The 16,623-nt window shown below is 37.1% G+C and overlaps 3 protein-coding genes across 3 annotated transcripts; 2 read left to right on the top strand and 1 right to left on the bottom strand.

Moving 5' to 3' along the window:
* The first annotated feature begins 4,261 nt into the window (after positions 1 to 4,261).
* LOC116021770 (alpha/beta hydrolase domain-containing protein 17B) lies at positions 4,262 to 8,606 on the top strand. Its single transcript, XM_031262245.1, has 5 exons — positions 4,262 to 5,078; positions 6,277 to 6,313; positions 6,451 to 6,687; positions 7,384 to 7,431; positions 7,918 to 8,606. Exons 1-5 carry the CDS (start codon positions 4,753 to 4,755, stop codon positions 8,377 to 8,379), a joined length of 1,110 nt encoding a protein of 369 aa, XP_031118105.1. The 5' UTR covers positions 4,262 to 4,752; the 3' UTR covers positions 8,380 to 8,606.
* A 948-nt stretch (positions 8,607 to 9,554) lies between these two features.
* On the top strand, positions 9,555 to 13,232 carry LOC116023667 (cellulose synthase-like protein D2). Its single transcript, XM_031264669.1, has 4 exons — positions 9,555 to 9,596; positions 9,823 to 10,472; positions 10,563 to 11,370; positions 11,472 to 13,232. Exons 1-4 carry the CDS (start codon positions 9,555 to 9,557, stop codon positions 13,230 to 13,232), a joined length of 3,261 nt encoding a protein of 1,086 aa, XP_031120529.1.
* Positions 13,233 to 13,679: 447 nt separating this feature from the next.
* Positions 13,680 to 16,544, bottom strand: LOC116021867 (UV-B-induced protein At3g17800, chloroplastic). The gene is made up of 3 exons (XM_031262371.1): positions 16,284 to 16,544; positions 15,546 to 15,823; positions 13,680 to 14,706 (listed from the first exon to the last, which is right to left on the bottom strand). The coding sequence occupies exons 1-3, from the start codon at positions 16,434 to 16,436 to the stop codon at positions 13,893 to 13,895; spliced, it is 1,245 nt and encodes a 414-aa protein (XP_031118231.1). The 5' UTR covers positions 16,437 to 16,544; the 3' UTR covers positions 13,680 to 13,892.
* Positions 16,545 to 16,623: the final 79 nt, after the last annotated feature.

Consider the following 16,623-nt stretch of genomic DNA (forward strand, 5'->3'; position numbering starts at 1 on the left):
GTAATGTCGATTATAGTTTAGGGGCGAGAAGTGAGTACAACCTATTAGGAAAATAATGAAATTTGCAATATTAGTTATAATTTAAGGACTAGAAGTGAACATGACCAACAAGTAGAAACGAATCATACAATTACACTATATAGATGAAAAAATGCAATTTTCCCTATAATGCTTGTAATGTATTATCATCACAATTAATAATATAACTATTTTGCTCTTGTGGAAGTACATTTTATATTGTCAAGCTAATACTTGTTTTCATTTTTTTTTTGTTTACTTTGTTCTTGATTTATTGATCTCGTTTCTCAACAGTTGTCATTGTTTTCATTTTCAAATTGTGATTGCATTCAAAATTTCCAGATATGTCTATAAAGTTAATAAGCAATATCAAAAACTGTGTGAGAAGATGATGTGGTGTCACTGGCTGGAGGTGACGTGGCGGCATTTTTTTTTTTTTTTTTTTCATTAGTATGGTCTGTAGTCATGGATCATTCGTTTGGTCTACTGATACCAAATTAGAACAATAATTTTAGGAATGATCTTATTATTGATATTATTTAAAGTACTGGAAGACATTATTTTATAAAGATACAAAACTTTCAAGATAAGAATAATAAATGATATATTCTCAATAATACATGGACAAGAAAAAAATTTAGTGTACCTAAAATACAGTGTCCTAATAAATAACATGGTACCAACTCAAATACATGTATTGAAGGTTTTCTGTATTCATTGTGTCGGGTTCAAAGCCCATTATAACTGGTCTGCGAGTCCACAAACTATGCCTATGGCCCATTTGTTTTGAAAGATAGTGGGCCCTAGAATTTTGGCCCATGCATGATCACATAAACCCGATTCCAAAGAAAGTTAAGTTGACAATTATGGGCCTACAGCGTGTTCCAATCTTGAATTTATTCGGCAAATTATTGGTCTACGTAGCTGTGTGGACCATGAATATAAGATACATTTTTATTATACTAAAAATACATTATTTTTGTATTAAAGGTACATTATTTCATAGTATACAACATTTTCAGTTTTCCATTCTCAAATCATCATCTTATAGATAATTAAATATGAGTATATGGCATTAACCACCCTAAACAACTAAGTTTATATATGACTATTTCTACTCATTTATAATAATTTGAATAATATGAATAGACGAAGACAATACCTAAAGGGAGTTAAATGTGACCTGACTTTTAGCATATGGATAATAATTTTCACCGCCTATTTATTCCATCTACTTATAACAAAATGCCAAATTATAAACAGTTCACAATAGTTGCAACGTGTACGTGCAACGTTTGTCTTGCACCGTTGCATGCTTGCTAACTCCTTTTCCCCCAACTACATACTTCATCACCTTCAAATCTCATGGGACCTCCCCTCACTATACTATATTTTGTTTTACCCCACCAACACAGAACTTTTATGGTCAAATATTTGTATTTATCAAATCCCAATTTGCAGCTATACGTGGTAATCAAGTTTTAAGTGACACTTATCTTCCATTATATCAATGCTCCAATGACAATTTTAACATATTTTTTCTTTCATTTTCACCATTGTATATTTTTATTAGATATTTTCATAACCTTTTAATTTTGTATTATTGAACTACTATTAATGATGGGTGCGTTAATAGAATACTAAAATTGAGTTGATGTCTTACTGTTTCTTAGAGTTTCGACAAAATCATTAGGTCATGAAATTAAGGTGCTACCTAGTTTTGAATGTAACGGCAAACCAACAACTTTTATATATATATATATATATATATATATATATATATATATATATATATATATATATATACACACACACACGCACACGTGAAAATTCTCTATACATTGATTGCTCTTTATTATTGTCATTAATATAATTCTATTGTGACATTTTTTACATACAAAATCATAATACTTTGATTACTGAACTCGTTAGTAATAAATACATATATATGGCAAGTATTAATACTTAAATCAATTTTTTTTTTGACAATATACTTAAATCAAAAAAAAAATCAAATTTGATTAGCAAGTAAAAGTAGATTACGTATAATTGGTGTAATTTTATTACGTATTCTGTTAAAAAAAATATGTAATTAAATACAAAACAAATTCCCGACACATGGAATTATTGAAGGTGTTTGTGTATGGTTTGAAGATGATGACATTTGTGGATGAAGATGATAAGAAACGCCTAAAATTAAGAAGATGACAAATTTTACACGAGATTCAGGAACCATAAGTGCATAAGGACCAAACTATACTACTCACCAATGAGCCAAAATTTCTACCAAAGATTTGACCAATCTCTTTATAAATACTAATATTACTCATTATAGGCGTTATAGCATGGCCATATTAGCCTCTTTTTTTTTTTTTTTTTTTTTTTTTTTAAGATTATTCATATGGATTCATGTGAGAACATACTCTTACATAAAAAGTTATGACTAATATAATCCATCAATTTGGGTAGATCAACAGCTGAGGTTGTTAGACACAAGGAGTTAAAAATATGAGGTTCGTTTTATGAATATTGAAATTTTAAAAATTTTCAATAATTATAAAATTGTGCGTTTTTTTTTTAATAATAAAACCCCAGACATTGATGAACGACATATCACGTATTCAGACCATGAGTTTCAAGTGTGTGTACATGCTTGAAACTCATGGTCCGAATTTGTTGAGAAAATCATTGTGCCTAATGAGAAGAACGTTTCAGACGGGTTCATTCAATTTTTCTAGGTTTTAATTTGTATTCACTAATTTCAAATTCAAAAAACAAATGTATTATATATATATATATTTTTTTTGTTTCTATATATAACTTTTCTTTTAGTCATAAAAATGTAAAGATTCTCGAGTTACTAAACACAACCAATATTATTTTCATGTTCTTGCCATGGTTGTCCTTTGATGTATGAAGAAGATAGTCATGGTTGGAAGGAGGTGTCATGTTAATGATGAAGGATGACAAAGAAAATGTAATTTGATAGTCCTATGCGACAAATAAAAAAAGTTATGTAATTGTTTAAAACATGTTAATTGTGTTGATTATATTACACAAGTTTTGTACTAAGGACATCTCGAACTTAAAGATATTTATGAGGAGCATGCTTATCCACCCCGCGAAGAAAACGTGATTTAGAAGAAAAGGGAAGTAATGCAGAACAAGCAGTTACTCCACAATATTTTTGACAATATATACACGACACACACCAACCAACATGCTACTGGCTATTACAAAGTTGCACCCATCATGTGTGTTTCGTTACACACCCACATATATATATTGGGTGATGTAAAGATAAATCAATATTATGTTAATGACGTGGAAAAAAAATTCTTTATATATAAAGAAGAAGGATTGAAGTCTTTGAGAATTGATATATCCTAAAATGATTCAATTGCACATTTTTCTATAGTTCAATTGATTTTTTAAATACAAATGGAGAAACATATTTGACCTCTATCTATGCAAATGTGTACATAAACTCTTGTGTATAAATAATACGGAGTAGTGTACTAACATTAACATAACACCACATTATAACATAAATCACGTATCCAAATGTTAATAACTTTATTTTCATTGTTTTAGTTTATTAAAATCGTTATTTAATATTTTATCAAATCTTGTATTTACTCTTACTACCAGCTGTAATGATCCATTTTTAAGTATATTTAATTTGTAAATCAATTAATGTCAGACAAACGCTAAGTAAGAATATGGATGTCTCTAACTCCTGACCAGACAACACCGTTACAACATAAAAGTGGAACCAAATTCACATTTAAGAATACATTTATTAAATTATTAAAAAAAGAATACATTTTTTTTGGGTTACCAGAAAAAACCCACATCCACATTAAATAAAATTTACAGTTTTTTTTTTCCTCTTATTGACTTAGTTCAGTGGTTTAGTAGGTAATATTTTTGAAAAAAAATCAATGTAAAACTCAAATTATGTTTAAAGTGGGCAAATTTCTTATGCGCACCTAAATTTGAACTTGAGTCAGTGAATTAACAACATTTGGCATTGTCTGTTGAGCCATAGAATTACTGTGATTTACCTCTTCTTACATGTTTTACCTTTTCCCACATGATCTGTCAGACTGAAGAGATTAAGGTTCGACTCAACAACGAAATCTTGGTTTATCCTCTCCTACATGCTATGTGAGGCTGTAGAGATCCAGGTTCAAAACTTAACCAACAAGTGACCACGTCTGATTAACTTGGTTGAGGTGGTAAAAAAAAATTATTAAATTATAATACAATGGAGAATAAAAACAAAATCAAAAAGAAAAGAAAAGTTGAGAAAATGACATACAGAAAATGGTGTCTCTACACACGAGTCTTGCAGTTTGCCACCTCAAGAACTCAACAGTACACACACAGAATCTCTCTCTCTCTCTCTCTCCCATAAACACAGGAAAACACAGATTCATTCTCTATGTAAGTGAAATTTGAAAAAAAAACATTGTAGTAATAATATGATCTCAGGATGCCACACCTTTCACAGATTTAGCCAAACACACTCCTAAAAGCCCCTCTCTTGGAAAGCTCACATCTTTTCTCTCTCTTTCTCTCTCTCTCTAGAGCTCTGCAAAACCCCATTCACCATCTTCAACCAACCACATAAACTCCGCTCAACCAATTCCAGAAAACCACATAAATCATCTCCTCACCCACATGCATTCATGAGTTGGAGCTTCCGTATTGATTATTGTTCTGATCAGAATGGGGTGTTTGATTTCTCAGCTGGCGGCGAAGTTGGCGTTTTTTCCGCCGTCGCCGGCGACGTACCAAGTGAAGACGCGCGACGACGGGCGCGTGGTGGCCGTGTCGGCTACCTCGGCGGCGCCCATTTCCGGCGCCGCCGATGACCCTTCTCTGGATGTGCTGTTGCTGGACACTAAGAGGGGAAACAAGATCGTAGCTTTTTTCTTGAAGAACCCTTGTGCTAAGCTTACTGTGCTGTATTCTCACGGCAATGCGGCTGATCTGGGCCAGCTTTATGACTTGTTTCTTCAGCTTAAAGCTAATCTCCGAGTCAACATCATGGGGTATGCTTTTCTATTTCCTTTTTTTTTTTTTGACCTTAAAATCTCTGGGTTTTATTTAAAGCTCATTGCACCTATTTCTCTGCTCTGTAGTTCTATATTCATGTATATATATGTGAATGTGAATGTGGGTTCTACAGTTCTATTTACAGATTTCCCAGCTATAATTTCAGGGCTTTGATTTGGAAAAACTTACTTGGATAGGGTGGATCTCCGGTCTCAAAATTTTTGATTTTAAAAAAAATAAAAAATCTGATCTTTAGCGCCACCGTTCTAGCCTCTTCATTTGTTTCATCATTAATCTGGAAAAAGGTGGCTTTTCTTGTCTTTCTTTGGATGCCCATTTCGTTTCTTAAAAGTAAAAGAGAGTCTTTTTCCCTGGTAGGGATAGGTGGGGGTCATTTTTTTTTTTTTTTTTTTTTTAATAAATGTGTTTCTATGTATGTTTTGAATAAATTAATGCTGTTCCATTCTAGGTTCGTACGATGTTTTCGGCTGCTGCTTATTGTAGTGCTGCTCTTTGAGCTGAGAATCTATGGGGGTTTGATAATGTGGGTGTTCACCTTTTCTTTTTCCTGCTAAGTAAAGTTAAAATGTTAAAAGTAAAAGGAGGGCTTGGGTTGAGAGATTTTATTGTTGTCACAACTCACAAGTCCTTTTCCACTTTTACATGTTTTTTTTTTTACTTTGCCTTGGAGTCTTGGTATGGTAAACAGGTAAAGTGACTTATTTTACTGGTGACTCGAATCCAAAACCTGAAAACAGTTTCAGGGTGAGTTTTAGATAGAGATGTTTCTCATTTTGCTCTCTTTGGTGATAGTGGTAATGACTGTTTGAGGCTTAATTTTACTCACTGTTCTTGATTTGGGCTTTGTCTTTTCTTTGCTATTTGTACAATGGATATGGCATTTCCCCGTTGGGCAAACTTTGTTTCTTCTCTCATCAATTATTCAGTTTACTTAGAGAGTGTGATAATTGTAATCAGAATCAGCTATGGCCACCCACGGGAAAATAAGAGACTGATTGATTTTGATTGAAGTTTTGTAGTTTTCTGTTTGTGCCCATACGTGAACTTTATTGCAAAGAGGACGACTGGTTTTTCTAGTTTCTGTAGGCGTGTTGTCTAGTTCTAGTTCTGCATAGTTGTTTGCAGTTTAGATTGTGACATTTTTTTTTATATTTTTATCTCGATTATGTGCAGATATGACTATTCTGGCTATGGAGCCTCTACGGGGAAGGTATGCCATTTTCCTTTCTGTCATGATGAATTTTGAGTGATTGTGTAGAAAATTCATGTTGTCATTATTGGTTTGAAGTGTTCTTATTTCACTTTTTATTTATTTTTTTTTATTTTTATTTTTTAAATATTGTTCAGCCGAGTGAATTTGATACGTATGCTGATATAGAGGCAGCGTATGAGTGCCTTCAAACCGAATATGGAGTTAGTCAGGAAGATGTAATTCTATACGGACAGTCTGTGGGCAGTGGCCCGACGTTGCACTTGGCAGCACGATTGCCGAGGCTGAGAGGCGTAGTTCTACATAGTGGCATTCTTTCTGGCCTCCGTGTGCTTTGTCATGTGAAGTTCTCGTTTTGTTTCGACATTTACAAGGTGAGTAGCCCCACCTCCATTCCCAATGAGAGCATCCGAATGAGATTAGCGTGTGTTATTGTTTTTTTTTTTTTACCAAGCTATAGTTGTTCTCAATCCTGCTAATTGTTTGGTTATTTGCCTTGACAGTGGTTGCAAGTTCATATTCACCTTTTCTGGTTTTCATTTTTTCACTATGTTAAGCTCTAGAGCTTTGAATTGATGGTATCGTTCTCAAGTCAAGATCAGTGAAAAAAGTTGATATTTAGATTAAAAACCTCTGGGAAGCAATTCTTCAGGGACTAAACAATTATATGGTCTTTTAAAAACTATGGAACTCCGCCTATGGGTATTTACCAATTACCATGGTGCTTTAATAATAGACGGTTAGATTCGCCTTGGCCTTACCCAAACTACCTATGGGTGGTTTACCGTTTTGGGTTTAAAAAAAACACTATAGAACTCTGCTTTTCTCTTAGCATTTTACCTTACCCAAAGTATACAGTTTATTTGACAATAGTTACTAAAAGAAGATCTGCAATAATATTTCATTTGCTGTAAAGTGGGAACCGATGTTTGAGGCTCATATCTAATGCGGTTTTGTTGAGCATACACTTTGAAATTACAGTTTTTTGGGTTGCTTATTCTGCCCTATAAGCATATATTTCTTGCTGTGGCGTTTGCCTTAATCCAATTAACATTCGTTTGAATGTGCAGAATATAAACAAGATGCATAAGGTCAAATCTCCGGTGCTTGTGATACATGTAAGTTCTTCTCAACTGCCCTAATTTGAGCTTGACATGTTCTAATGAAATACGTAGTTGAAATGAGAATATAACCTATTTTAAAAGGCTAGATTATAATTTTCAACAATTGACAATAAGGTTTACTCGTCTAAGAAAGGGAACGAGGATGTACAAGCACGTATTGCTGTTCTATGTACATTGAGCGCTCGTATAGGTTCTATGAGACATTTGGCATAATAAGCCTCGGCTCTAAGACTTAGAACCCAAATAATCGGGTCTAAAAATGTTTAAAAACTGCAGAATGTGACCAAAGGGTGCATTTATACATTGTTGGATTCACTTTTTGGCTCGAGGATAGTCCATAAAGTTTTGTATTTGATTGTGATGTCTGGTGCATCATTTGCACATCTATTTGAACGATTTCTGAGAGCCTTATAAGTTTGTTTGTGCAGTTGCAATTAGATGCATTGTTGTTTTGATATTTACTGATGATGCATTTGGCAGGGCACAGAAGACGATGTTGTAAATTGGTTACACGGTGACAGACTATGGAAAATGGCGAGGGATCCATACGAGCCCCTGTGGATTAAAGGCGGGGGGCACTGCAACTTAGAGCTTTATCCAGATTACATCCGTCACCTGCGCAGGTTCATTCAAGAAATGGAGAACATGACCACCCAAATTCGACTAAAAAAGATCCGCCAAACTCTCCGTCTACCAAAGCGGTCCAACACTACTACTACTCCGAGCTCCACCACTCGGTGCTGTGAAATAAAATGCCGAAAGCCTAGATGCTTAGAGTGTTCGAAACCTAGCTGCGCGAAATGCTGCTGCTGGCCGAAATGCCCGGAATGGAGGCCAAAATGCCCGAAATGCGTGTGCTTCAAACCGGGGTGCGTAAAGTGTTCATGTTGGTGCCCGAAATGCTCATGTTGTTGTTGGTTCACAAATTGTGCATGCTGGTGATAGATATGGTGGGAGGTATACACAGAAGAAAGTTATACAGATTTCCCATGACCCTTCTTCAATCTGTGTAGTGTTAGATTCATATGAATTTATTTATTTATTTGTTTGTTTATTTTAATCTTCTTTTCATTGGATCAGTGGCTTTAGATTAAGTTATACAATTCAGTCCTGTTTCTCCTTCATCTACTCTAGTTTGATCTCCTTCTCTTGCTAAGCCTCAATTGTTAAAAAACCAGTAGTGTAATCTGATCTGAAAATTCTCTCTTCCTTCGAATTGTAAGGCTATTTATATCCTTGAAATACTACGTTTCATATCTTAGCAACAAAACGACAAATTCTGTAAGCCTCATGGGTTGTTGAGTCATCGTCTAATCAGTAAAACACGTGGAATATATATATATAGAGAGAGAGAGGTCCGTAATCAGACAATGTCTTAGAGCCGTAGCAGTGCAATCATTTAGTAGTTGTAGTGCAATCTTTCAAAAGTTCGCAGGTTAAGGTTATGTCTTAGAGCCGTAGCAGTGCAATCATTTAGTAGTTGTAGTGCAATCTTTCAAAAGTTCGCAGGTTAAGATTGGTTCTCACCTGATTATGATTATATATATATATATTTCACACTGATAAGTGATATGTACGAGGTTTTCTATAAGAACCAGTCTCCAAGCTCAGCCATGGACGGCTGCTAGCTGCATTGGAAAGTGTGGAAGCTTTGTTTAAGTATTATGTCAGTTTCCACCAAGCTGGAGTTTTCATTAGAGTTAGAGAGGTTAATCTTCAAGAATTGGAAAGACCGTTAGAAGAGGATATGGAAACAAAATAAAAGAGTGGCCGTTTTGGTTTGTATTTTTTAATGCAATAGAAAATGAAATTTAGACTTGGTCTAGTCGATCTGTGCACCATGAAATGCAATGGTTAATGTAGTTGTAGTCTCCACCTTTTTAATGTATATACCTAAATTATCTGTTTGTGTTTTAAATGTTTCCTACAGAGACTGGGAGGCCGGTTCTTGGGTTTCAAATATAAAACTCAAAATTTATTTATTTTTTGGATGACGAGGAAACCAACAACCATTACCTGAGGATGTGCACTGGGTAGGATAAACCAGTCTTGTGATCCTAGCCGGCAAAGGACCACATGAAGGTAAACTGAAAATCGAACTTCTAACCTTATGGTTAATGGTCAATAACCTCACCAATTTGACTGGGGTTATTCAAAATGTAGGAACTAGGAAGCGGAGGTGTGACATATCTACTCTACCCTACTATTGCACTATTTATGCATATCATTCAATACTGATGAGATGATTCAGCTATATATGGAGATATATAATTTGTATCCCAGAAAGGCTGTGGATATGCCTATTTAAACTGCATGGATTCTTGGTTTTGGGGAGTTTCTGGGAAAATTGTGGGTCCTAGAATGGTATAGTGAACTTACTTGGAGTCTCTTGATAACCAGCTGATGGATCCTTCTGTTTCACAGAGGGTTGAAGAGCAGTATGTGTCTAGTTCACTGTTTACAGGAGGGTACAACAGTGCAACTCTTGCTCATTTGATGGATAAGGTGATAGACTTGGAAGCCAACCATCCTCAGATGGCTGGTGCCAAAGGGTCCTATTGTGCAATACCAGGATGTGGTGGAAAGGTCATGTCTGATGAGAGGGGTGAAGATATTCTTCCCTGCAGATGTGATCTTAAGATCTGCCAGGATTGCTACGCGGAAGCTGTGAAAACTGATGGGATTTGTCCCGGTTGTAAAGAGCAATACAAGAACAGTGATCAGAATTTTGTAGACCAGGACAGACAGCCTTTATCTTTAGCATCCAATGGTGGGCAGTCTAGGATGGAGAGAGGGTTGTCGTTGGTGAAGCTAAGCCGAGGTTTGATGAGGAATCATACGGGGGACTTTGATAATACCAGATGGTTGTTTGAGGCAAAGGGGAGTTATGGTTATGGTGATGCTGTACAGCCAAAGGAAGAAGGATTAGGAGATCATGATAAAGATGATGGTGAGTATTCTGAACTTCTTAACAAGGAATGGAGGCCACTTACACACAAATTGAAGATACCTGCCATAGTTCTCACCCCATACCGGTAAGTTCTTGTGGCCATGCTTTGTGCTGTTCTCCTCTCATCTTCTCGTTCTCGCCCAGTTCTGATTTATGACACACCTGTATGCAACAGCCTCCTGATTTTCGTTCGCATTGCTATACTTGGACTACTTCTTGAATGGAGACTGAGTCACCCCAATAATGATGCAATTTGGCTTTGGTTTATGTCCATTGTTTGTGAGATTTGGTTTTCATTCTCATGGCTGCTTGATCAACTTCCAAAGTTCTGCCCAGTCAATCGCGCCACTGATCTTGCTGTTCTGAAAGAAAAGTTTGAAGCACTTACTCCTGCCAACCCCTCTGGGAAATCTGATCTTCCAGCTATAGATATCTTTGTTTCTACTGCAGATCCAGAAAAAGAACCACCACTTGTTACTGCAAACACCATTTTGTCCATTCTTGGAGCTGACTATCCGGTTGAGAAGCTTTCGTGCTATGTTTCAGACGATGGAGGAGCTCTTCTGACATTTGAAGCCATGGCAGAAGCTGCAAGTTTTGCCAACATATGGGTGCCATTCTGTCGGAAACATGATATAGAGCCTAGAAATCCTGAATCTTACTTTAGCTTGAAGAAAGATCCTTACAAGAACAAGGTACGCCAGGATTTTGTCAAGGACAGAAGACGGGTAAAGCGTGAATATGATGAGTTCAAGGTCAGAATCAATAGCCTTCCTGACTCTATACGCAGGCGCTCTGATGCCTGTAATGCCCGGGAGGAAATTAAGGCTTTGAAGCTTCAGAGAGAGGTAGCTGGTGATGAAGTTTTACAGCCTATCAAGGTCACTAAAGCTACATGGATGGCAGATGGAACCCACTGGCCAGGAACTTGGAATGTTGCAGCTCCTGAGCACTCCAGAGGTGAACATGCAGGAATCATACAGGTAATAATTTTCAGAAACTTAGCATGTATTTTATTGTCACCTGAAAGAGAAGACTTGCTCGGGATTTATGATCTAACTTGCACTTCCTTCTTCGACTATAGGTGATGTTGAAGCCACCGAGTGATGAGCCACTGTATGGGAATATTGCAGAAGGCAATCCTACAGATTTCACAGAAGTTGATATTCGGCTTCCCATGCTGGTCTACGTTTCACGTGAGAAGAGGCCTGGCTATGATCACAACAAGAAGGCCGGAGCAATGAATGCACTAGTGAGAGCTTCAGCAGTCATGTCAAATGGACCATTTATTCTCAACCTTGATTGCGATCACTACATTTACAACTCGCAGGCAATAAGAGAAGGCATGTGTTTCATGATGGATCGCGGGGGTGACTGCATTTCTTATGTCCAGTTCCCACAGAGGTTCGAGGGAATTGATCCTTCTGATCGCTATGCCAACCACAACACAGTTTTCTTTGATGCGAACATGCGCGCCTTGGATGGCCTGCAAGGTCCAGTTTATGTGGGCACTGGATGTCTCTTCCGAAGGACTGCTCTTTATGGCTTTGATCCTCCAAGACAGGACGACTACCACCCAGGTTCCTGCAGCTGTTGCTTTGCTCGTCGCAAGAACCATGCTGGTGCTGCTGCTTCTGCACCTGAGGAAAACCGAGTTCTCAAGATGGCAAAGTTCACCAATGAGGAAACATACCTTGCTTCTTTTCGCAAAAGGTTTGGAAACTCTAGGTTACTCATTGATTCTATCCCAGTAGCTGAGTTTCAAGGCAGGCCGCTTGCTGATCACCCTGATGTAAAGCATGGACGACCACACGGCGCTCTAACCATCCCCAGAGAGCTTCTTGGCGCCTCGACTGTTGCAGAAGCAATCAGTGTCATCTCATGTTGGTATGAAGACAAAACTGAATGGGGCAACCAAGTTGGATGGATATATGGATCTGTGACAGAAGATGTGTTGACTGGGTACAGGATGCACAACAGAGGTTGGAAATCCATATACTGTGTGACAAAGAGAGACGCTTTTCGTGGCACAGCACCAATCAATTTGACAGACAGGCTTCACCAAGTCCTCAGATGGGCAACCGGTTCTGTTGAGATCTTCTTCTCTCGTAACAATGCTTTCCTGGCTAGTCCCAAGATGAATTTCCTGCAGCGAATCGCCTACCTCAACGTTGGCATATACCCTTTCACTTCCATATTCCTCATTGTTTACTGTTTTCTCCCAGCACTCTCATTGCTCTCAGGAGAGTTCATCATCCAAACCCTCGACATTACTTTCCTCACTTACCTCCTAGCCATCACACTCACTCTCTGCATGCTGGCGGTGCTTGAGATCAAGTGGTCTGGCATCAATCTGGAAGAATGGTGGCGGAATGAGCAGTTCTGGTTGATTGGGGGCACAAGTGCCCATCTTGCTGCTGTACTTCAGGGACTACTGAAAGTGATTGCAGGGATAGAGATCTCATTTACACTGACCTCAAAGTCTGCTGGTGATGATAATGACGACGAATTTGCTGACCTGTATATCCTCAAATGGAGTTCACTGATGATTCCACCCGCCACGATCATCATGACAAACTTGATTGCAGTAGCAATTGGGGTTAGCCGGACAGTATACAGCCCTGAACCACAGTGGAGCCATTTGATAGGCGGATTGTTCTTCAGCTTTTGGGTGTTAGCTCATCTCTACCCTTTTGCCAAAGGACTGATGGGCAGACGAGGTAAGACTCCAACTATAGTATTCGTTTGGTCTGGACTCATGGCCATTATCATCTCCCTCCTCTGTGTCACAATCCAGCCCCCAGCAGGAAGTGATCAAACTGGAGGTTTGTTCCAGCTCCCTTGAGAATTTTCTTTCTATTTATTGTTTTTCAGCAACCTCTGTCACCTGGATTTGTTATCAGTATTCATATAGAAAGGCAAAACATATATACATTCTCTATAATCAGACACAAAGAAGCTGAAAGTAATGATGATTCTTTCATTGATGATTGCTCTTCTGCTACTCTCCACATTTTGAGGTTGTGTGCTAGAATAAATCTATGATTTTGTGTCTATGGATTCAACCTTTCATCTATATCAATGAATTCAAAGATCAAACAGAGTGAATTCTTTCAATCCCACTTCTAAAGGCAAAGTGGTAGTCACATCACAGAGTTGTTATTTTTGTGGTTTACCAACAATGTTGATCTAACTGCTACCACAAAGTTTTTGGGCAATGACAGTAATAAAAAAAAAAGTTCAAAATCCATGTACCTGTCAACAATTCAAGCTTGAAGCATTGAGAAACACATTAGCTAAAAAGTCAAGATTCTTGAGATGAGTAATAAGCGTATCCTGAAGCTCTCTATAAAATCCAGATATTTTACAGGAGCTCAGTGTTCATAAACTAGAAAATGCTCACCTCATAAGTTTTTATGAGTATGCAATTTACAGAGTGGAGAAAGACTATTTAAGAAATAGTATCCTGCAGGAAAAAGGAATGGTAGATGAAAGAAAACAATTTTTAACTATTCAAGAAATGGTATTTTGATTCAACATAGCTTTCAGCTTCCCATAAAAATGATCCTAAAGCTACTGCCTCCAGAACCAGCATGGTCAACCCCGAATATGATAGGGAAACCTCTTCGTCATTAGACACATCGAGGGTACCATCTTCTGAAACCTTGATGTCAGGCCTTCCAAATAATGCTTGTGTCTGCTTTTCTATCACAGAAAGTGCTTCTTTAGATCTTAAGGTTGCATATCTCTGAAGGGTCTCTGCGTCCAAATACATCACATAGGATCTCAACCTATATGATTTACTACCATCAGTGACTGAGCCCATTAAACCTTCTGTATCGACATCCTCAGGTTCAATCACTATTAATGAATCTGGATCCCAGAGTTGATTTGGAGCAGGCTGTTCAGGTCGTGGTTGGCTGCCCAAGAAACCTTCAGGAAGGGTATTCATAGATCTTTCAAGTTGATAACGCTGATCAACCCTTTTGAGGAAGTATCCATACATTATAGAGGCAGCATAAAGTTTCCCGAGTTTGATTTTACTGATTTGAACAATGTTGTCTAAAGGCCCTACAGCACGTTCACCTAGAACCAGAGAAAGGTGGCTAACTATCATTTCAAAAGCCTCAGGAGAGTGCACAGATTCAAGCTTCTGCTCTTGATTAGGCCAAAAATCCACTCTTCCAGTGGGATCTGAGGTTGCTGATATCTTTGGAATCATTGATATATCTTTGTCTATGAACTTATGTACAACTATTGAGTATAAAATCTCCACTAGTGCTTTTCGCCTTTCTTTCTCTTTCACTTCAGCTATTCTCCTGAAATTCAGCAAATTTGTATTGGTCAGTAAAATAGGGGTGTCTCAAACTGGTGCATCCAAGAAGTTTAATACCTACAAATTCATCTTATCTCATACTTGTATTACAATATTTGAGTGTGAAATTTATGGCATGGGACTAATATTAATAATGGATTAATGGGCCCCTAAAACTTATAGATCAAACCCCTCAAACATATAGAGTTTGCTCTCCAAATTGCCAGATAACACCCTCATCACCCACTTACCCTCTCCTTCCAGCCACCCACATTTTTTTTTTCTTTTCTGTTTTCATTGCATTCAAGTTTTTTGTTTCAATATTACTACCTCTTGTTCTCTCTCTCTCCCTCTCTCATTTCCTTTCTATTTTAAAACCTTTTTAGCCACGATATGTTTTATTCAAGAGATTTTGGGAAATAAGGATTCTCATCAAACACTGTTTTTCTTGTGACAAAGATAGAACAGTAATGTCACCAAAACTTTCATTCACACAAGGAGCACAATAAAGGCCATCACTTTGAGAGATTGACAATTTAATGTTTTAATATTCTTTTCCATAATGATTCAATGATTATAATTTTGCAGAATGCACTTCTTTTCAGGTTTATCTCACAATTTTATTTATTTATTCTAAAATGGCATGCCAAAATATAGATTCATGCACGTGGAAATATCCCATATAATAATTGCACAAGAAATCGTAGATTGTTATATGATTAATCAATGGTGAGCAAAGGAGATAATGATGTATCTTTAACTAATGACCTATTGTTATCGAAGGATACTATATAGCTAGGAATTGTGAACCCAAATACTTGTAAGATAGATAAAGCTTCTTACTTATAGAGCAGATCTTGAGATGGAGGTAGTTTTTCCTTTTTCTGTTCATCCTTTTCATTCTGAAGATTCTCAAGCTGCTGATCAATAGCCGCCAGGAGCAGATGTGGATTGGTTTGCAATGTTTGTTCCAAAAACTGACCAATGGGAGACTCCAACTGAAGAGGAGCAAATGGGACTGAATCACCACCCGAATTTGCTGATGCTCTTACTTTTAATCTTCGGGTTTGAGACCTATCTTGTCCAATTTTTAGCTTTCGAACAGAAAATGATAGATATCCCTGCAGAATAAAATGGAATTTTACCCCCAAAATAATAGGAGAAAAAACTTGAATTGAAAATGTTATATTTCTGCCTACAATTAATTACTGAAAATTCATCTTCCTAAATTGTTCCATAAAAGCTTGTATAATACTATAATTAGATATCATTATACCTAGCTCTAATTCTTTTTCTAATTACCATTCCAAATTCAAGGAAATTTAACAGTCCAGTATATTCATACAATTAAATTATATTCAAATTTTCTTGTTCTTTTTTTAAGGAACATTAATGTGCATCAGATACTCTAAACATTTCCTTCCTCTGAATCCTCTCCCTTTTCCTTTTTCCTTGTAAAATTATTTATAACAAACAGTATGAGGAAATAATTTACAGAAGAAAAATATAGCCAAAATTACTCAATGATTAAGATAAAATACTATTTCTAATGCAGTAGAAGAAAGGTACAAAGAAGCTCACAGTGGGGAAAGCAGGGGAGAAGAGAGACTTGGTGGAGTCTGAGAATGAGCGGAAATGATTGAATTCGTAGGGGAGCTTGCAACCGCCGCCAGCTGTGGTTGCCGTTGACGGAAAAACCACCGGCGCATCAGCCAATATGCCGGAAATTTGCATCGCGTAAGTGGTTACGATAGTCGAAGTCAGGGCGGACGACTGATAATGTTCTTCGTGGTGGTGCCGTGCTGCTGGACCTGTTTCCGTTATTCTCGGAAGAGAAAGAGGTTACGTGGCCACCACCCTAAATATCTAATCTGAATTCTGAATAAAAATAATAATAATAAACTTAGGGGAAAATTTCTTT

Source organism: Ipomoea triloba, chromosome 6 (genome assembly GCF_003576645.1).
Source record: "Ipomoea triloba cultivar NCNSP0323 chromosome 6, ASM357664v1".
Lineage (NCBI taxonomy): Eukaryota > Viridiplantae > Streptophyta > Magnoliopsida > Solanales > Convolvulaceae > Ipomoea > Ipomoea triloba.